The sequence below is a fragment of the Rosa rugosa genome, chromosome 5 (genome assembly GCF_958449725.1).
Source record: "Rosa rugosa chromosome 5, drRosRugo1.1, whole genome shotgun sequence".
In the NCBI taxonomy this organism is placed as follows: domain Eukaryota; kingdom Viridiplantae; phylum Streptophyta; class Magnoliopsida; order Rosales; family Rosaceae; genus Rosa; species Rosa rugosa.
In genome coordinates, this window is record NC_084824.1 from 43,799,378 (window position 1) to 43,821,385 (window position 22,008).

At 39.6% G+C, this 22,008-nt stretch overlaps 2 protein-coding genes across 15 annotated transcripts in view; one reads left to right on the forward strand and one right to left on the reverse strand.

Moving 5' to 3' along the window:
• LOC133709239 (calcium-transporting ATPase 8, plasma membrane-type-like) overlaps positions 1-19,247 on the reverse strand; it is a 48,187-nt gene extending 28,940 nt beyond the window's left edge. For 4 of the 14 annotated variants that reach the window (XR_009846184.1, XM_062134904.1, XM_062134902.1 and 1 more), the window contains exons 1-5: positions 18,967-19,232; positions 6,637-6,833; positions 6,078-6,153; positions 4,757-5,980; positions 4,360-4,437 (exon numbers count right to left, since the gene is read on the reverse strand). The gene's annotated coding sequence lies outside the window, so the exon portion shown is untranslated. Of the gene's footprint in view, positions 1-4,359; positions 4,438-4,756; positions 5,981-6,077; positions 6,154-6,636; positions 6,834-18,966 lie in introns of all 14 variants that reach the window. The other 10 variants (XM_062134912.1, XM_062134910.1, XM_062134911.1 and 7 more) reach the window with 7 other exon arrangements.
• On the forward strand, positions 15,758-17,381 carry LOC133709244 (uncharacterized). Its single transcript, XM_062134926.1, has 6 exons — positions 15,758-16,107; positions 16,205-16,378; positions 16,485-16,592; positions 16,702-16,771; positions 16,848-16,949; positions 17,057-17,381. Exons 1-6 carry the CDS (start codon positions 15,908-15,910, stop codon positions 17,147-17,149), a joined length of 747 nt encoding a protein of 248 aa, XP_061990910.1. The 5' UTR covers positions 15,758-15,907; the 3' UTR covers positions 17,150-17,381.
• Positions 19,248-22,008: the final 2,761 nt, after the last annotated feature.

The following is a 22,008-nucleotide window of genomic DNA, read 5'->3' on the forward strand; positions in this document are numbered from 1 at the left end:
CGAAAGCTCTGAAGAAATTTTCTCTTCCTTTGGAGTGAACAGTCGCTTCCTCAGAATGCACCAATTTATAGAACAAGGCTAGCAGATCTCCACCGTTGGATGGACGATCTCAGAGATTCAAACTACGCGTTGGATTTAAAGTAGCCCTAAAACACGGAAAAGTGGTTGGCGCGTGTAGAGCGCGTAAGGGGACCGAACGAATCTCGAGGTGCTGTGGCAGACAACTTTAGCCGAAAGTAAATCTGATTTCCGTAAATCACGGAAAGGATAAGCCGTGGTAGGTGGGCCGTACATGGGCTTGTCCCGGATCAATGCCCTCACTGTAGCTGTGGGTGGAGGCCTGTTGGGCCGAATTTCTGAAATAGTTTTGGTGAAATTCATGGGCCTGATTTCTGCAACAGTTTTGGGTATTTTGGGCCGGATTGCTGAAACGGTTGGGTTTAAATAAAAGGAATTGCATGGACAACAGCGAGAGCAGCTGGTGCTCTAGTGATTGAAAGCAAAGCTCTTGTACAAGAGGTCAGAGGTTCGAACCTTGCCTCTCATTTATTTTAATTATGTTCGCTTATGACATAATAAATATAACGCGTGTGCTTATATTAATGAAAGCAGCTCTTGCTTCAATGGTTGGGAGCAAAGCCTTGGTGTATTGGGTCGGGAGTTCGAACCTTACCTCCTACAAATATTTTTGGATCTCGTATATGCTCGATATACGGACGTATATACGGTATGTGCGGTATGCATATGTATATACGGTCGGTATGATATATATATGGTATGTACGGTATGTATACGTATGTAAAGTCGATACGGTATACCGACGGTATGTACAACTTCATACCGTAGCCGAGCTGAAAGTTGGTGGGCCGAGTTTCCAGCCCAAATGTTAAGCCCAAATGGTAAGCCCAATGTTCAGCCCAAATGGCCGGTTCAAATGCTTAGCCCAAGCTGTCATTACTGGGAATAAACGCGGGTTAGTGGACCCTCCCAGAGCCCACAAGAAGGCCCAAGTGGCCCATAATGAATAAGAAGACGTTGTGGAGGTGTTTGAATTTTATAAATTCTTGATTTAGTGAAGCAATGTTTTCTGCACATTGTTTTGTGTGCTTGAGTTTTGGCTAATGTTGGTAGTTATACTCTAGCCTATGTTTGTTTGTTCTGGAGTGTTGTTGTGAGTGGTAGGTTGTTTGAGATGGAATGAAGATCTCGTTTCCAATTATTACAACGCAGGAGAGCATGGACTGGATTTGAGAATAAGATAGCCTTACCTGATTGATAGGCAGTGCGCTTAAATTTCGGGACGAAATTTCTTTAAGGAGGGTAGATTGTAATACCCTGAAAATTCAATTTAATTTCTGATGACATTTTGGAAATGATTTCGTGGTCGTGGGCACGAGTACGAAGCTTGGAGGAGTGTGGAATTAGTTCGAACGATTTAATTTTCGAAAACGAACGTTATTTAGGGGGTCTCAAAAAGTGACTTTTTATACGTACAGAATTTGGGAAAACTTCCTTCATGAAAGTTGTAGAGCTCGTCGATACGATCTCGTGCATATGTGGAACGCAATATTCGGAGTTCATATGAATAAGTTATGAATATTTGAAAATTGAGATTTTTCTATAAATAGTCAAAAAAATCCAAATTCTGTCATTAAGGACAGAAAAATTGTAATTTTGCGGAACAGTTCCCCCCGGTTCTCTCTCTCTCTCTCTCGCTCGAAACCCTTCCCAGGCTGGCCGACCCGCCGACCCGACCCGGTCCCAGCGGCGCCGTCGCTTCTCCTCCGGCCACGACCCGGCCCTCACCGTGATCGCCGCAAGCCGCCCAGCCACCTGGTGCCCTCCGCTTGCCCCGCCGTCGTCCCCAAAGCTGGATCGAAGGAGCCCAGCCGTGCGAAACCGACCCGGCCGGAGAACCGATTTTCCGGCGTCTCCTCGGCCGATCCTTCCCATTTTCGTGATCTCCTCCTCCCCCTGATCATCCTCATATCCTCCTTGCACGACGATTTCGAGCGTGGAGTGAAAGATCACGAGTTGAAGTTTCGACGACTCTGATTCAATCTGGAATCAGATCAGACGCACCTGATTAATCCAACTTCCAAGCTTGATCTAGGACGATCTAGACCAAACCAGACTTAGCTCCAGGTATGAAAGTTGATCAACTCTTCATTTTGAACAAGTTTGTAGTTGACGACTTTTGCATCGGAGGTGGTTGACCCGGAGTTGACCGCCGCCGTTGACCACCGGCTGACCCGCCGCTTGTGGCGGCGCGTCCGACCTTATTTTGGTGTTCTGTTTTCAGTATATTCATCTACGCATCGATACGGTCGTTTGAATATATCATAATGTCATTTTGGAGAAAGTTGATGCATGCTAGGGTTTCGGTTTTTACGCATTACTTTCGGTTTATGATCTGCGAAGATCTGACCATCGGTTTTGCTTCAAATTTAGATATGTTGATCGTATGACTGTCCCGATGACTTGGTGTGGTCACGAGCGAAGATCCGACCGTTGGATCTTTGTATAATTGAGAAATGGTGATTCGGAAGGCGATTCGTGAGAATCCGACCGTCAGATTTTCGTATAATTTTGTGGAGATGTTTGTTAGGGTAATTCAAGAAGATCTGACCGTTGGATCTTCGTGATAATTTTGGAGGATGATCCTGAGGGCGATCCGTGAGGATCCGACCGTTGGATCATCGTATAATTTCGATCCGACCGTTGGATCATCATTAAATTAGAATCCGACCGTTGGATTTCTGTATATGTGTGCTTTTGAGTTGTTGGCTAAGTTAAGATCATTATTGGATTAGGTGATCGATGGATTTATTTGGCGGACGATTCGTGAGATTGTTAATTGAGCTGTTAAGAAGACGCAGCTGGATTAGAGGTGAGTAAACCTCACGTGGTTCATATTACGAACCAAGGACATTTAATTAATTTATTTTGTCGTAAATGTGTGAAAATATTTATCGAATAAATATTTGTTTTTTAAAATCATATGGACTTGATCAACTACGGTCCATAGGTAAGTAAAATGATTTTAACTATACAAATGAATTTCACGATTTCTATGCTTACACTATAGTTGGTATTAATAGGCATTCCTGTGTGAATGTCTATGTATATATATTATTTACGTGAAATAATATGGGTTGTTGGAGTTGTGTTGAGTTTGATGTTACATTTTTGAGTCAAGTGTGACTCATTCTAAATGTATTGGTCCTTGTACCAAGGGTCACAGATGGTGAGCAGGGATGGGGAAAGCCGAAACTAGATGTTTGTAACGTTTTTAGGTCAGGTGTGACTTACTTAACGTTTGATTTTATGACCAGACGGGGTCTGAAATCATATGTCACAGACGGTGACAGGTCGCAGACGGTGACCAAGGCAGGAAATAGGTAATCACGTCTTTGGCCGGACGAGTGGTTACTTAACGTTTGATTTTATGACCAGACGGGGTCTGAAATCATATGTCACAGACGGTGACAGGTCGCAGACGGTGACCAAGGCAGGAAATAGGTAATCACGTCTTTGGCCGGACGAGTGGTTACTTTTCAGTTAGAGCTCTAGTCTGTCTGCCAAATGTTGAGTGATCTTATGAGGGTAATGGGGAGTGACTCATAAGTGTATATATATCTATATGAGAGTGAGAAAGTGAAGTGGTTTTGTGGTGGTCGTTGTGATTGTGATGTTTCTACATTTCTATACTTGAGTTAAAGGAAATGTATTTTAATAAATCAACAGTTCTTTCTTGTTTACTCATACGAGCTGTCAAAAGCTTACCGGGTTTGGTGTTGTTGCAATCCCAGTACACTATTCAAATTGTGTAGCGGATACTACTACAGGTCAAGAGAATCAGGACGGAGATCGAGCTGCGTAGAGTAGCTGCAATTGTGTCAATCTGATTTACTTTGTGAGGTGTGTTATGCTCATTTAGAGCTTTACAATATTGCTTGTGAGAGTGAATTGTAATATTGAACTCGAGGTTTCGAGATTTAGAGTTTGTGTATCATGTGGTGAGATTATATTGAGAAAAAAATTCAGAACGTTTATTTGATTAAGTGGTTTAATTCATGTTTCGGATTTTGAATTTATTATTCAAAATTTGGGACGTGACAACAAGAAGATATAGAGAATCTATTAAGCTTCAAATTTGATGGCATTTCGGTATCATCATGAAAGCAAAAATATTTTTGGTATAAATTTTTAATTTTCTGTATTGTGTAAGAAACGTTGGAATGACCCCATTATCATTCTTTCCGTTCCAATTTCTTATTAGTAAAAACATGCCCTAATCTATAGCATATGTGATGGTTATACTTGGACAGATGAAGCTAATAAGCATTTGAGACTTACCTTCTTTGTGTGACGACGCGAGGGAAGAAATTTGTCAACGCGAGGGAAGATCTTTCCAACAGATTGCAAGAAAAGTTCCTACCAAATACCCAACATATAAGACAAAAAGGCATATAATGTATTCTTCTATTAATGAAAATGTCATATTAGCCAAGCTTTACCAAATTAAAGACATGTTTGAAATTACTTCTGAAATGCCATTTTTAAGTTTGCTTATTGATAGTTTCAGCATATAGAATTATACTCAAATGTTTGGAATTATGACATCCCTAATTATCCACCAAAACATGCAAGAAACATCGAAACCTAGCCTGGGAAACTGATGTGGCACTGATTAAAGATGCTGATGTTTAAGTAAGATTGCTTGTTGATAGTTTTAGCGTATAGAAATATGTACCTAGCTTGCCATCAGGATCTGGAGAAAAGTATACATATTTCTTATGCTTTGAGAAGTAAATTTCCTTGGATTGTGAAGTAACACCCCTTGGGAGTGTGGAGAGAGTTACCTCCAAGTAAAATTGAGATTTAGGTCTCTGCGGGACTTCAAGCCTAACCAATCTTTTCTTGCCTCGAGGCAAACGTCTTTTTGGACTAATTAGAAGAAGTACCACAACAAGGTTGGGTACTTCGATCAATTCTTGTTCATCTAAAGTTTGCCTGGTCAGCATATTTGATCTTCTTGCACCCAGCTTTCATAGAGCTTGACCTCTTGGCTCCCACTCAAAGGACATCTTTGGTTCTCACTTTCGTATATTTGTTTTAGACTTTTAGTGACCTCATGGGTGCAAATTTGGACTTTTGGGTGCAGCCTTTGGACCCCTTGGGTCCAAGCTTTTCAGGCACTTCCAGGTTGGAACTACTTAATTCATGCATCTTATGGGTGCAACTTCAGAGACTCTTGGGTCCAAGCTCTTTAGGCACTTCTGGGGTGGAACCTGTTCATGAGTCTTTTGGGTGCAACTTCAGACCTCTTGGGTCCAATTTTCGATACCACTTTAGTGACCTGTAGGTTCCAATCTTTAGCTACTTCTTGGGTATCATAGAACTCTTGGGTTCAATGTTCAGGCACCTTATAGTAGAACTCGAAGGACCTCTTGGATACAACTCTCTCTTTGATCGACATCTTGTGGGCTGCAATCTCTGGGACCTCTTAGGTCTATGTTAAAATCGTTGTGCGCTTTGTTGCAGCGCTAGCTCCTTGAGTGCCTCTTAGGGAGCTTCTGCTTCTCATTTAAAGGTACCAACAATGTTCTTTGAGAGCTCTTTCAGCTCTTGAACCTCTTGGATCCATTTCATTATGATCAGTTGAAGTTGTGGACTCCATAATCGATGCTTTCCATTTCAGGTAGACTTTCTCATACCCATCCTTTGACTTTGAGGTCAAATCCAATGTAGTTTAGGTCAGCTTGAGCTTAGGGTAATTACCCTATGAAGAATGTCTATGACTTCCGCTGTCGGACTTGGTTTCTAACAAATCTGCTAAACACCCACATATGCAGATAACCACAAAGATCAGAACGTTATGAGGATTGAAGTAAAAGTTTACGTGGTTGGCAGCTTCAATATGGTTTCAGATTGTGAAGGTGCATTTCTTAGCTCTTTCTCACCAATTAACATATATCTGCAAAGATCAACCAAATTTAGCGTTAATTGAAAACACTGTCCGTGAATTATTCGAGCACCTATTTGACTTAATTTGTAATAACATGATCTTATACCTTACCAGATAACGTACTGTCACTTCCCGCTACTGGTTCGAATGTCTCGGCATTCAAAATTAAGTTGGGAATTAACCTGTAGGTAATATAACAAACAATAACCAGTAAGGCGAGAACTAACGGTGCTCGAATTAAGATTTATTAGGGAACACCATCAAGTTACAAAAGATCTACTGTCCGAGCACATAGTATTAAACCCCAATCCCTAAATCGAGCACAACTTCTGTACATCTGTAAAAGTGAGAAATAACGGATGAGCATGAATAGTCATGCTGAGTAGAATCTAATCAAGCCAATCAACAGACCTCTACTATAGTTGCATATATCTGAGGTATCGATACAGGGGAGCTAATGCTTCACTTCTTCATGCTGGACTACTCTCTCTCTCTCTCTCTCTCATTTTTTTTCATACCAAATGATGGATTAACGGAGTAACAATTCATAACTGTATATACTGAAGTCTGAGCTGAAACATCTATAAATATAACTTATAATAATGTCACCCCATAAAGCTGAAACATGTAAACAAAAACAAAGAGAACGCAGTAAGCAAATCTACCATTTCCACAAAGTACCAAACTAGGTAAAACCATGAATATGCTCCGTAGTCTTTAACAAGTAACATGGTCGGATGACTGAATGGGGAAAGATTGATGCTTGCTTCAAGCTTTGGATATGGATCGGTTTTACTCCGGTACGCACTGAATTTATGAATGGAATTTCGATCTCTTGCGGTGGAAGACATCTGGTTCAAGACTATAATAAGCAAAGCAAGATCATCAACTGGCCGCAAATAAGACTTGATTTTCTACCATTTCATTTGAGCGGTGTATAATGATCAATGCAACTTGTAATTGACAAGACTTGTTTATTCTTGAATGGATAATGACGCATAAGTTATACCGACTTTGACGAAAGCTGACAAATAGCTGGATGACTTGAATCTACATAATTGAAAAAGAAGAAAGCATAAACTAAAACTGGTTTTTATCTATACTGTTACTAAGAAGTGGGGAGACAAACCCACTTTGTCTAAAACTTTCTCAGTTTTATCTATACTAATACTATTATCAAGAACCGGGTTTGATATTAATACTAAAGCGTTTATCTATACTAATACTAAAGAAAATTTGTTATCTCAACAAAGGGTGTCCAGAGTACCTCGGTAATCACTCCCTCTTCGGTTATTCAGTTTCTATTGGGCGTTCTTGAGCCCGGCGTGTGTCACAACCGGTGGACAAGGTGGCATGATTTGATGTAGCGGCGGCGAATTCACGTCAAGCAACAACTTGACTTCTGCGGCAGGAAGACTTTGTGGCTGATGAGGATATGGTGGCTGTTAGAAATTTTAGAGTTCTTTCTTTTATCTTTAGATTTCTGACTTGTAATTTGGCCAAATCCATTATGAGTTTTATTTTGCTTATGCTGGGCCTAAGTGCCTCTATTGGTGGGCCTATGTATCTCTTGTTGCTGGGGCCTATGTGCCTCTTATTGCTGGGGTCTCTTGTACCTCTTGTACTTGGATGTACCATTTGGACCATCTAATATCTATCTTTCATTGACAAAAAAAAAAAAAAAGGGTCATTGACCCAAACCACATAATTGAGCAAAAATTATCCCACTTACCTCAGCAACATATTTTTATTCTCATCTACCCAAATTAACATCAAATGACCATTTTGCCCTCAACTCAATTAAACAATAACTTCCACTGCCACTCTCTCTCTCTAGATGCTGGCGACAACTCAAACCCGACACCTCTGAGCCCCGGTTGCTCCACGAAGGAGGCTCCAATGCCAGAGGGTACCAGAATGGTCGGAAAATGACTGGATAACCTAGAGGCGATTCTCAAGTCGCGCCCGACCTCGTCGACGATGCTTTCGGCCTCTGCTCTTATAGTTTTGCATAACCACCAGCCGCTCCGATCTTTTTGTAGAACCACCAGTCGTTGTTGCTGGTCCGATCGGCCTCGTCGATGACGCAGAACAACCAGCAACCATTGTTTTGCACAACCCGATTCGGCGGAGTACCTCAGCTCAGGCTTTGTTTCTTTTTTTCTTTTTTTTTTTGTAGTGGGGGCAGAAAGCCCTGAAAGAAAGAAAAAAGAAAAATAAATGTTTTATTATGGGGCAATAGGCGTTTATGCCCCCCAATAGAAGTCTAATAAAAGTCTATTAGGCAATAAATATTTTGAATTGATGTAATCTTCTTGTTTTTTTTTTCATTAATCAAAGTTTTATTTGTCTAATTTTACGGAGATTAGTTCCCATTCTGGCGACTGAAAGTTCTATCGGGGGACAATACAGGTTTATTCGGAGGGGCAATAAACCTCTCCGGCCCTATATGAGATCGCCAACAACCATTTTGGAGACTTCCGGTGAGGTTTCATAAACCTCTATTGGGGGGCAATGGGGGGCAATAGACATCTATTTGGAGGTAATAGACGTCTATTAGGGGGCAATACATATCTATTGGGCCAATAAACCTTTCCGACGCCCTCTTTGGGCACCTCCGGCGAGGTTTTCAAAAAAGTTCGGCTGGCGGCGACCGGTGACCGGATTCCAGCGAAGTTGGCTGAAATCAGGCGAAGTTGACTGGAATACGGCAAAGTCTCCTATGGTTTCTCTCTCTTCCGTTCTCTCTCTCTCTCTCTCTCTCTCTCTTTCTCTCTCTCTCAGTAACAAAGGGGTAAGGGTAAAATAGTCTAAAAAAAACAAAAAACTTAATGAGGTATTAGGGAAGACTTCCTTAGATTGTTTTGGGTAAGGGGGAATTAAAAAACACTTAATGGGGTAAGTGGGAAAAAAATCTCTAGAAATGGGGTAAATGGACAAAAACCCAAAAAAAAAAAAAAAATTTACAGGTCACTCCCTGTACTTTTAGGGCGTCAACAGTTTAGTTCCTACTATCCTAATTTTAACAAATTATTGCTCAGACACTCAACTTTCACACAATGTGGTCCAAAATGATTATTTTACCCCTCACTTTTTTTTTTAATTCTCTCTCTCTCTCTCCCCCCCCCCCCCAATCTCCTCATTCTCTCCTCGTCCGCACTGACCCCGGAAAGACCAAACCCAAACCCTTGAGAAGAACTCGGAGCCGACATGCATGTGCCTCAGACGAACTCCACTGTCACCCACAACTCCACCCCATCCATCTAATCCATCACCACCAATGGATCTAACACGCTGTCAACAACCTGCTACTTCCCTCCCTCCCCCTAATCTGTTCATTCTCTCCTTGTCTGCACTGACCCCAGAAAGACCAAACTCAAACCCTTGAGAAGAACTAGGAGCCGGCATGCATGTGCTTCGCACGAACTCCACTGTCACCCATGACTCCACCTCATCCATCTAATCCATCACCACCAATAGATCTGACACGCTGTCAACAACCTGCTTATTCCCTACCGCTGCAGTCGGATCTCTGGCTACACTCAGGCTCAACCAATGAATGTAATCATCAACAACCCTAGCATCAACCTCACCGCTTGATCCGCCACCGTGCCTGGAGAGGTCGCTACGATTGCTACCACTATACTCTATGATCTAAGGTAGCAGCTCCGCTCCCATTTCCAACTCGCCTCCACCGAGCTCCACTCCCAGCCCGCCTACCCCAAATTAAACCCAAAGCTCCAACATTTAAACCAGCAATTAAACTCAGAATTGTAAGTGATTCATCCAAGTTTAGGAGGCGAAAACAAAACCCAAATTAAACCCAAAGCTCTAAAAAACCCCAAATTAAACCGGCACCCTCGTCGTCCTTCTTCCTCAACCCAACGACGTCGTTCTCGGCTTCATCTGAGTTCTGAACGCTAGACCAGGCCAGCTTCGGCGCCTCGATCCCATCCTGCAAGTGATTCGACAACATCGTCGTCGTTGAATTCGGATTTCGGATCAATCCCTAGGTGAGGGACAGTGAGAGTTTGACTCCAGCGAAAGAGAGCTGGGAGAGTTTTAGGGAGGGATTTTGTTTTTAGGAGGGAGAGAGAGAGAGAGAGAGAGAGAGAGAGAGAGAGAGAGAGAGAGAGAGAGAGAGAGAGAGAGAGAGAGAGAGAGAGAGAGAGAGAGAGAGAGAGAGAGAGAGAGAAGCAGAAAACATAATAAAATAAAATAAAAAAGATAGGAAAAAAAAGGAAGTGAGAGGTAAAATAGTCATTTTGGACATATTGTATGAAAACTAGAGAGAATAAGGACTAAACTGTTTAATTTAAAAAGCGATGGAGTGAATTGTTTTTAGGAGAAAAGTACAAGGAGTGATCAGTAATTTCCCAAAAAAAAAAGAAGTGGATTTTATACTTTATTTGGTTTTAGAGTAGAGGTGGCAAACGGGCCGCTAGGCACGAGTACGACATGGGTTTGGCATGTTTAAAAATGGCAGGCACGGCCCAAAGCCCGTTAGTGGCCCGGCACGATCCGAGCACGTTATTCTAACGAGTTGGGTTGGGCCGAGAAATATTGGCTCATTGGCACGACGAATTGTGGGTCGGCCCGTTACAAACACAAAATTTCATTTTGTTTTTAAAAATATTAAAAAATTACAATGATGAGATGTTCAATCTTTATTCAAAATCTCATGACAATTCCACCAATGTTATTTCATTAATGTTATCAAAGTAGTGAAATAAAACATTATATCCTTATTTTGACATAAATATTTTTTCTAAGGGCTAAATACTGGTTATTATCTTATGGTTTGGGTCCAAAACCAATTCAGTCCCTTAACCTTCAATTTCATCAAAAACACCCCACACTATCATTTCTCGTCTAATAGATCCATCCGTCATGCTACTGTCAAATTCAGTCGTTAAGTCACTGATGTGGCATTCCAACTCAGCTCTAGTGTGGCCGACATGAAAAGGAAAACCTCCAAATTAAACTAGCTCTTTCTAACCCAAAAATTATCCAAAATCTCTCTTTCTAACCCAGATTTCATCCAAAATCTCTCCAACATTACCAACAACTTTACCATGAAATTGCTTCCCCATCCTAAAATCCATGAACTTGGGGCACACTTTTTTTTTTTTTGACTTTGTCAGGGGGAACCCAAAGGCTTCCTAGCCCAAGATAAAACCTCCTCAGCGCATGTGAAATGCTCCAACTGTGCATTGCAGCACAGTACCTAACCACTTTGACAACTTCGGGGTTCAAACCTAGGTTGGAGAGCACACCCAACTTGGGGCACACTTGTAACAAACTAACAAATATAATGAAGAAAAGCTATATATTTATCATCAATGGATATCAGTCGGTGATACCAACTAATTAAAGAAACAATCATTATAAGTTTCAATTAAACAACACCCAGGTTAAAAGAAAAACGACAACTAATCTAATGGAAGCTGAAGCTGAGCTAGAGAAACCAGACTAGAAACAAAACCTATCGAACAATGAAAATAGACCAACCATTGACTCGTTTCAAATACCAATATTCTGCCCAGAAATTGATGTCTTTACTAGTGCAGTTTCAACGCCTATCAGCTTCATCTGTGAGTTCTTAGTTACTTGTTTGTGTTTAATCTTCTCCCTTTTTCTGATTCATGTTATATAGCATGCTGATAATTTTATTCTATGTTATTGCTGGTGATGCTCTGCTATTTGGCTAGTTTAATTTGATTTTGAGTTTTTAAAATTTTTGGAACAACAGGAATATGTCCGAAAACTAATCTTAAAAAACTAAGATTAAGAAAAAAATTGTAGAATTTTTTTTTTTTTTTTAATTTTCTAAATAGTTATAGAAAATCCAGTTTTATTTACTCAAAATAAATTTCTAAAATTGTACCTTATACTGGGGTGACACAAGCACGACCTATTTATTGGCCCGACACAATATAGGCTTGGGGTATGAGCTGGACCGGACTTAATGTGTAAGTAAATGAGCAGGCACGAGCCCGGTACCATAATAAATTGGCCGGCCTGAACACGGCACGAAACATGAATAAGCCCGTTTAAAAGAGGGCGGGCCGGGCCGTTCGTCATCTCTATTTTACAATATTGTTTAGTTACTAATTAGAGAATATGTGACATTACTTAAGTCACATTTCTCTTTTTTGTGCCTAGAGAATATGTGACATTACACTAGGCCAATAACCTTAACACACGACACTTTTTACACAACGAAAAAAAAAAATTTGTTGTGTGATGTGGGATAGTGAATCATACAACTCTTTTAAGAAAGCTTCATTGTCTAAAGCTGTTAAAATTAAAAAGATTTTAGCTGGAAGGTGATTGCACAACAATTACAAAAATGATCTGTTGTGTGAATGAAAAAAAAAAGAGCGGCATATTTCCCTCGTACTTTTACTCAAATGTGGCTCCAAATTTTTACTAAATTGCACAACAGAATTGTTAATTTTGTTGTAGGAGAGTAACTTGCAGAATGTCATACAATACTTTTTTACTTTGTGTTGTATGATCAAGGAAGATATTTAGGGAATCCCTACTAAATGCCACTCATTCCCCCAAAAACATAAATATTGGAAATCATATTGTAAGTTCCTACAACATAACTCTCTTATTTCTATTGTGTGAATGAATATGCCTATTCTAGCGCCAAAGTCATTGAATATAGCGGGAACTTTCCCTCTTCTGAACCTCAGCTAAATTTTAACTTGTACATAATCAGACAACAAAACGTAATGTATATTTTGTCTGATTCATGAATAAAAAAGAAACAAGTTAAAAGAACGGTCTTTGACTTAGGTCTTTGACTTCGTGTACACTTACACTTAGACAAAGTGGGTAGCCGTTTCCTCAACACTTAGACAAAAGAACAACCTCTTCTCTCCTCAAAAAACTCAGAGCTACCATGGCAAAACTTCTCATCTCAACACGACCTGCATCACCCCTCATCAAAATACTATCATCCACCATCTCGCCATCTCGCCATCTCTCATGAATTAGGGTTAGGAGTTCTAGTGTCGCCATCTCTCATCAATAGGGTTCTACTCGTCGCTTAGAGAAGGGTTAGGGGTTCTACTCAGTTTGATTAGGGTTCCATTTGTGGGAAGAAGAAGGAGGAAAAGAGGGTTTCAATCTGCTAAGATTAGGGTCCCATTTGTGGATTCGGGGCTTTTTGGGCTACTTGATTTGGGGGTTTCTCGGCTACTCGAACTGGTGAGTTAAATTTTGTTTGGGATGTCTCGATTTGGTTTTGTGATTATTCATTGCCTTTCATGTGTCGATTTGATGAACTTTTTCATTGGCATATGTGGGTTTTCTTGTTCGGAATTGGAAGAAGCTATTGTGGGTATATTGATTCCAAGTTGTTGGGTTAAAGGCATTCTTCTTCAGCAAAACATTCAGGCCATTGTTGCTATCGTTTTGTTCACGGTACAAATGTTAGTTCTCTTCTGTTTTCCTTTTCTGTAGAAACAGCTTATGGTTGATTTAGAATGTGATGGTTGGTTAGATTAGGAAATTTGTTTGCTGTGAAAAGTGAAATGTTACCTTCTTTCCCTTTCAATTTCTCCTCGATGGTTAAATGTTAATGTCCTCTGTTATGGGTTTTCTCAGTTGACCACAGTTTCTCTGGGTTTCTATTTCAAAATGTTTATCTAAACCAACTAAGTAAACCCAATTGCTTTTAGATTTGTTCTCAAGCATTTGTTCTTCAAGCATTTTCATATCAAAGAGCCTTATTCTGGATGTGTTAAAGCTTTAAATAATTAGAAGATAAGTATATTGATTTCTGTCATTCCAATATGATTCTATCTTAAATGCTGCAAGTGAGACCTTATAGTTTATCTAATTTAGTTCTTATGTATGGATATTGATTTATTTTGTTTTTGTATTCCTTCCAATTAGTTGTTAGGGAAAACTAAACTCCCTTTAAGCCTCCTATATCTGCTGTTCCCTTTATATCAGTTTTGATATTGTGAATATGTTGAGATTTACTATTTTGGCATTCATCGTACTTGTTGGATTCATTATAGTTATTGTTGTTGAATTGGTTTATTGGTGAATTCTGAGAAGCTTGTATAGTTTCATTGCCTCTGTTTGATTGTGGCTCATGGGAATTTTTTTTTAATGTGTTTTGAATTAGAACATGGATGTTTTCAGTGTTCTGGGTTTGTAAGCATATCACCTTTTGCATCAGCAAAACTCTGCTCTGATCTGGGCTGGTTAGAATATCAGTAAGAAGAAGACTATAGTGTTAGAAAATCTTAGATCATGATTTCAAAGCTTTCATAATTAATATGCCATACATCTAATAAGGTTATATGAAACATAATAGAGATCATAGATCTTATGTAGAGGTACACGTCTATCCCCCTAGTTGGAATCTGCTAAGTATGGAATTGAAAATTTATCCAATATTAGCGTTAGAATTTCATCAAGGAAGTGTTTTCTGTTAATGTAATATCATGATCATAAAATTTATATATCCTATTTTCTGGTTTCCCTAACCTTTTGTGCAAGTTGGCAGTATGCCAAATCTTGTGTAGTGTTATATATATATATATATATATATATATATATATATATATATATATATATATATATATATATATATACACTACACAAGATTTGGTAAATATTAGTATAAGAAATTTAGTGAAGTTGTTGACCTACTAGGCAATCTGACCAAACGATGTCATTAGTTTAAAGGTCAGCCCCCTATGATCACCTAATATGATCATTAAGTAATCACCACCTTGAACCTAATAAAATTATCCGCTCCCTGCCACCAGAAACTATGGGATTTTCTTTTGAGTCTAAAGTCTTGTTTTATGTAGAAACTAGAAAATTGCAGAATCATTAAGTAATCACCACCTTGAACCTAATAAAATTATCCGCTCCCTGCCACCAGAAACTATGGGATTTTCTTTTGAGTCTAAAGTCTTGTTTTATGTAGAAACTAGAAAATTGAGTTCTGCAATGACTTCTAAATGGACTTTGACTGCAATGAGAAGAAGCATAATTGGCTTTTTAATTTACATGAAATTGATGTGGTTCAAGCTTAGGATAAATGCAGTTGGGTCTTGGTTATCCATTTGGTATTAATTTCATAGTTTATATGAGTTGTGTGTTAGCCTGGTATGCACTTAGTGTCCAGGTCATTTTAGTAATCATTTTAGTAAATGTAAATGGTTGATATATGATTGCTTGATCTCCTTATCAACAAGCTGTAACTATCTCAGTTTATAAATATCGACTCCTCTTCAAAAATTTCATAACTTGTATCTAACTATCATATGCTTTTACGCTTTTCAGATTCATAGCTCATCAACACTTCCAGGAACTGCATTAAAGCCATTTTGGGGGTTAAGGACTGGTGAGTATTGCCATTGTGGAATTATATTGTTATGTGCTAGCATATTGAATTGTATCAGAGCCTAAATGTAGCATTTGTTCTATGCTGGTATATTCTGGTATATTGTTCAGTCCCAATATATGGAATTGTTTTTCTGTGCTTCATATTATAGTATGTATATGTGAACATATTTTGCTATTTTTGTTTAGATTACCAGATTTTTCTTATGGAACTTAGTGAATCGTCATTGTGAGTTTGTTGATGATTTATTGAAAGGTTATTGTTCTATTTGTTTAATGTAGATGGATAGATCATGGATGAATACTGATAGGAGGTCTTATGAATATAAGTTAGGGGTGGCTGAGTTTTGTGAGTTTGCTTTGGCAAATGCTAGAGACCCAAACCGCATTTGTTGTCCTTGCACGAAGTGTGGAAATACAAAGGATTTTTCTGCCCAAGGCACTGCCTATTTTATTTCCTTGTTGTAGAAACCTATCAAGGATAATGCTGAGCAGAAAAGGAAAAAGAAAGAGACAGCGGATGAAGACTCAGAGGTACAATTTAGCTTGACGTCAATGGCACCTACATTACCAGAATCATTGAAGATGCTATGTCAGTGGGGTGAAGACAAATTCAAAGACGGGCGTACCCTCAGCTTCCACATTGAACCTGAAGTGTTCGGATATTCTCGCAAGACCTTTCTAATGGGATCAGATGTTCGGCGACTTGCAAGCATGAGGGAAGTTAGTGGAACTTGCATTGCTGTGTACCAAAGGTAAAAAAAAATCAAATTTTCCATTACATATCATTGCTGCAAGTATGGTTGCTGAATAGTTGCTGAAAGTATTTTATTTGGTGTAAATGCTTGATAGGTATCTCTATGAGCAGTTGATTGCTTATAAAATGGTAGACATGGTTGCATTCATTGACCCTTCTCTAATTGGTGCAAGTGGGTCTGGGAATGGAACTGTTAGGGCCCAACACATTAGAGATAGGCTTGTAGCTGCAAAACCAGGACAGATGTTCATGTTGCCATATAACTCGGGGTAAGTCCATGAAAGTTCTGTTTTTTGTATATTGTTTGCAATCAATTTGTGTCATGTTGAACATATATTCTATTACAAGATATATGACTATTTTGTATGCATGTAGTGATCATTGGATGTTGACAATTGTTGATCCTGCCCAAGGCACTGCCTATTTTTTGGATCCTCTGAAAAGACGCTTACCCACCGGAGATTGGATGTCTATAGTGGAAACGTAAGTCGCTGCTATAGATAATGCATTGCTGAGATCATTATATCTATTTAAAAATATATGTTGCCCCCTTCTATTTCTCTCACATCTTCATTTTCTTGTTCTGATGTAGTGCACTAGGTATGTATAATTCTGAAAGGAAGAGGAAAGGCCGGAGTTCAGTTATGTGGAAAAATTTGGCTGTAAGTTTCACCTATGTATATAGTTGTCTTGCAAAAACAGTATTTGGTTTGTTGTTTAATCATCATTTGTTTTTAGGGCATTCCTCCCCAACCTAGCAACAAGGAGTGTGGGTACTTTATCATGCGATACATGAGGGATATTATTGAGGATAAAGACCTGTCATTATTTCCTGTAAAGGTAAACCCACCTATAAATGTAGTCACTTTACTATGTTTGTATTGAGATTGTGGACATAACAGTTATGCATGTCTTTGCCTCACTTTGATATAATACATTGGTTTCAGTGGGAGAGGAGAGGTAGCAGCCACTATACCCAAGCAGACATTGATCAGATACGAAATGAGTGGGCAAAGTTTGTGGTCAAGGTGTATGTGTAGGAGATGAAGGAAAGCATTTCCCATGACGTAGGTTGTTGCTGAAGGAAAGCATCATTTTGGCGTGCTTCTCTGCTGGTACAATATCCATGCACCATGTGGCATGTTTTGGAACAAATATTATGTATTTGTACCAGCTTTTGATGTCCCAAGTAGATGGACATGCATTTGAGTGCTTTTCTTCTTTTTATTTTGGATTGGATGATTGGGAAATGCTCCATTTTAACATTTGAGGTTTATAATATGGGTTGGATTATTCATTTGATAGTTTGCAATATGATTTCTTTACAACTAATCACTGTTCAATAATTAGGTCCAAATAGAGCACCATTAGTAATGCACAAAATGCAGGCAATAAAAATTGTCATACAACAGATTTAGTGTTAATGTTACACAAAATCCGGGTACTCACACAATGCATTCTTATATATCACACAATGGTTTTACCAAAATGTGTCTCTTCAATTACACTCACACAACTATAACAAATGTGTTCTTATATATCACACAATGGTTTCACCAAAAATGCGTCTTCTCAATTACACTCACACAACTGTAACAAATGCGTTCTTATATATCACACAATGGTTTCACCAAAAATGCGTCCTCTCAATTACACTCACACAACTGTAACAAATGCGTTCTTATATATCACACAATGGTTTCACCAAAAATGTGTCCTCTCAATTACACTCACACAACTATAAAAACATAACTACGTTGTCCAGAACTAAGCTACACAACAATCATAGTCTCTAACTGAAGTCTGACCACAAATCAGAAGACAGTGAAATTTAAAAAACATTGTCTGATAATGTTTTCCAACAACATCTTGAAACAAGTTTCGTTGTCTGATTCATGCACCAACCATGCGCAGCATGGCTGCGCGACAGCTCTGCCTACCATCTGCCGAGAGAAGGCACAACGCTGATAACAAGAGTATGTCGACTGTTTTCATATCATACAACGGTGCATCACCGTTGTGCTATTTTTCATCACACAACGCGCCGATACACAACGGTGGCTATCAATATCCCACAACGAAAAATATCCGTCTTCTGTTTCATTTTTTGGCCTAGTGTTACTTAAGTCACATTTTGCTTTTATACATCGATATTCTGTTAAAATGAAACTAGACGGGCAACACACATAAATGTATAGTTTAAGAAAAGTAAAATAAAAATACTTGTGTTCATAACAATATGTTCAAATTCTCTTATTTGTGTGGCAGCCTAAATCATAGATTTAACATCATTTAACCGTTCAAAAGTTAAATCAATCATTAAAAATCAATTCTGCCAAAAAAAATTAATGTAAACAAAAATTATTCACTCATTAGATTGCATCAAACAAATATGTGATTGTTAATATATATATATATATATATATATATATATATAGATATATATCAATTAAGGCAGTTATCAATGTCTTAACGATCAACAATTTGGCTGAAAATTTGCATAGATGATCTATACATTAGTACTTAAAAACTGAACAGTCGAGATGTAGATATGCGACCGAAAAGTGACCATGAACTCTAAATGTGCACTGTAATTTTAAATCGAAGCTTCGCTCTAGACAGGATCTGATACACACCACATATATATTCATTTATATTGTGTACATATATACGTAAAATATAGAGTTACTTCTATTAACGATATAGGTCTCAATCATTGTGGATCTTTTGGGAAAAACGCAATTTGGACAGAGTGATGATTTTGCAATTCCACAAAGTCACTCGAAAACATAGAGAGCTCAAGAGCAAAGAGTCATACCAAAAACAAAATGAAAAACAAGAACACAGGCATACGTACATGATCAACAGAAGGACCGGATGGATGGCCATATTGGCGGACGAGCACTTGGCGTCCAAGTTGAACTTGAAAGTAAACTGAGTGCCTGCATCCTTAAATAGTTTCCATGAGATTAAGCTCCATGAAAGCTGATTAATTAACTCGTTTCTAAAACTGTCGCAGGACAAATTGAAAAGAAGTTGAGGTTGGAAGTTTGCAGATGAACCTTGGAGAGCTAAAGAGGTCTCCACTTATTTCAAGTCACAGATCGAGATCGAGAAAAGATGCTGCAATTTCAAGAATTAGGCGCCGTGGGACCTATTTTGCTTCATCTTTAATTAGCCTCTTCTCCTTTTCCATGAGTGGGGTCAAAAAGTCATGCGGAACATGATGATCCGGACCACCATGGGTAGTGTAGTCTTCTCGACAAAACCCGTTTGTTCATAATAGAATTTTACGCGTGGATCGTGGCAACTGGTCAAGCATATTTTGACCTTTCCTATTGTTTTTCCTTGATCAGAAATTTAATAGGGTAATTACAGCTGCTACCGTACGAATTGTGGGTGCAGAAGTTGACGTTAGGAAAATTAAAATATAATGCGACAGAGACGATGGCAACCGCAGCCTTGTTGCTATCCCTCTCCAGCTTTCAAAAACTACGGCAACCGAGGGCTCCCCTGCATGGTTGAGATGGGAATGTATACGTCATTTAAAGCAAGTATAACGTTAATTTATATTTCATTAGTGAAATCGTGTGGCTTGCACTTACTTGAATGCGTTTCATTTCTAGGTGTGAATTGTGATACCCCGAATCCAAAACAGGGGATTTTATTTTATTTTTAAGGGAAAATTTTACAAACAATACATGAAATAAAGACCACTAATAATTTCTATACCTAAAGTTATAAATCATAAACTTTAGTACACAGACTTAGAACTCCGACCCACTATTTATACACGACGTCAATGACGCCGTTAATTTGAGGGGTAATTTGGTCTCTTCCAACTTTTACTGTGGGCACCCAGCTCTCTCTCTCTCTCTTACTCTGGCCACCCACCTCTTTATCTCTCTCTTACTCTGGGCACCAACATCTCTCTCTCTCTCTCTCTCTCTCGCACAATGCAGCACCACCATCCTCTGTTCATCAAAGTTCTCCAACATTTCGTTGCATTCAACCAGAGCCACCAAAAGCCCCAAATCTTTCAAAATCCAGGTGCTCCTGGGAGCTCCAAGGCAGTGATCAAAAACCCCAAAACAGCTTCACTAAGATTTTCTTCTCTATTCCATAGCTCAAACCCACCTCACTATAAAGGAATTACACCCATATGAGAACGAAGCAGGAACACTACTAGTCTACTACTATCTGGCCTCACAGTAATTGCGACCTCGCTCTCGTCCCTCTCCTCAATTCTGACCCAACCTCGCCTCACAGTACAACCCGACCCGGCCCTGGAAGCCGGAGTGGAATAAGTTTCCGGTGATGGAGAAGGCGAGGTTGAAGACGAGGCAAGGAGTGAGGACAGTTGGGCTGACGGAGGCGGATGTGGTGGATCCGGATTCGGGTTTGAGCTTGAAGCGAAACAGGTCGGATATGTGAGGCGGGTCCGTCATGTTGGGGCTGGGTCGAGTGGTTTTACACCGGCGACGTCGGGGTTATGCACCCGGACATGTATCTGGAGATGAGCGTAGGGTTTAGGGATGATCGGTGATGGGGATGGGCCTGGGATTAGAATTAGAATTAGGATTTTGGTGGGATTAGAAGTTGGTTGAGTTTGGTGGGTATGGATTTGGAAGGTGGAGGAGATGTGGTGGTCGCCGGGGTCAAGCTTTCTGGGTTTGGGTATGTGGGGAGAGAGAGAGAGAGAGAGAGAGAGAGAGAGAGAGAGAGAGAGAGAGAGAGAGAGAGAGAGAGAGAGAGAGAGAGAGAGAGAGAGAGAGAGAGAGAGAGAGAGAGAGAGAGAGAGAGAGAGAGAGAGAGAGAGAGAGAGAGAGAGAGAGAGGAGATCCGTTTTTTTTTTTTTTTTTTTTTTACCAAAAAAATGAACCAGAGTGTGAGAGTACTAAATTACCCTTCGACAAATGTATAATGACATAAGAGTTAACGGCGTTAATCACGGCGTGTCTACAAATTGGGTCGTGCTCGAGAGTCCGTGTACCAAAATGATCGGTTTGAAACTTTATGTATAAGAATTATTAGTGGCATTTACTTGGTGTACTGTTTGCGAAATTTTCCCTATTTTTAAAGTTATTTTTATTTGTTTTGGTATCACTTACCTAGTGCTATTTTTATTTGTTTTGTTATCACTTTAATTAAAATGTTTCAGTTAAATATATATATATATATATATATATATATATATATATATTTGAAATAGAACGTCAAGCCTTTCATATATCGAATATAAGTGATTACACAACATAACTTACCCCTGAAATGGCCACGTCAATATCAAGCCATGCAGGCTACCCTAGAGCAACCAAATGAAATCACTATAGTAATAAGACCAAGAACCAAAACCTAGACAATGTTAGGGCAAGAAAAGAAAATAAAAAACCCTAACGTATTCAACTGAACCCAAGACCTCCCTACGCAAAGGGGCCATCCCCAGGATCCACAGTAACCAGGCACAATGAGGTGTCCTCCTCTACGGCACCCTCAGTCACCACCGTATCGTCCACCATTGTCAAAACTCTTATACCACCAAGAGCTGAAAACCAAGGCCTATGACCAAACACCAAGGCCCAAAGCCCACAACCAAAAGCTATGGCCCGAAGCCCAGAACCACTAGAAGGATCCATACCCGAACCAATCCCAGCACTGCTCAGATCAAGAGCTGCGGCGGCACCACCACCCTTCCCCGACCTGGGGTCAACTGCACTGTCGTTGACGTCCGCAAAATCTACATATCCACCATTCTGCAACCTCGACGTGGTAGCACTAACACCCCCACCGACCTCCGACCAACCTGCAAAATCGTCAAAACCGGCTCGCACATCACCGCCATGAGAAACACCACCAAGACAGCCTCCGGCGGGACACGGCAAAACCTTAGCAGAGCAAA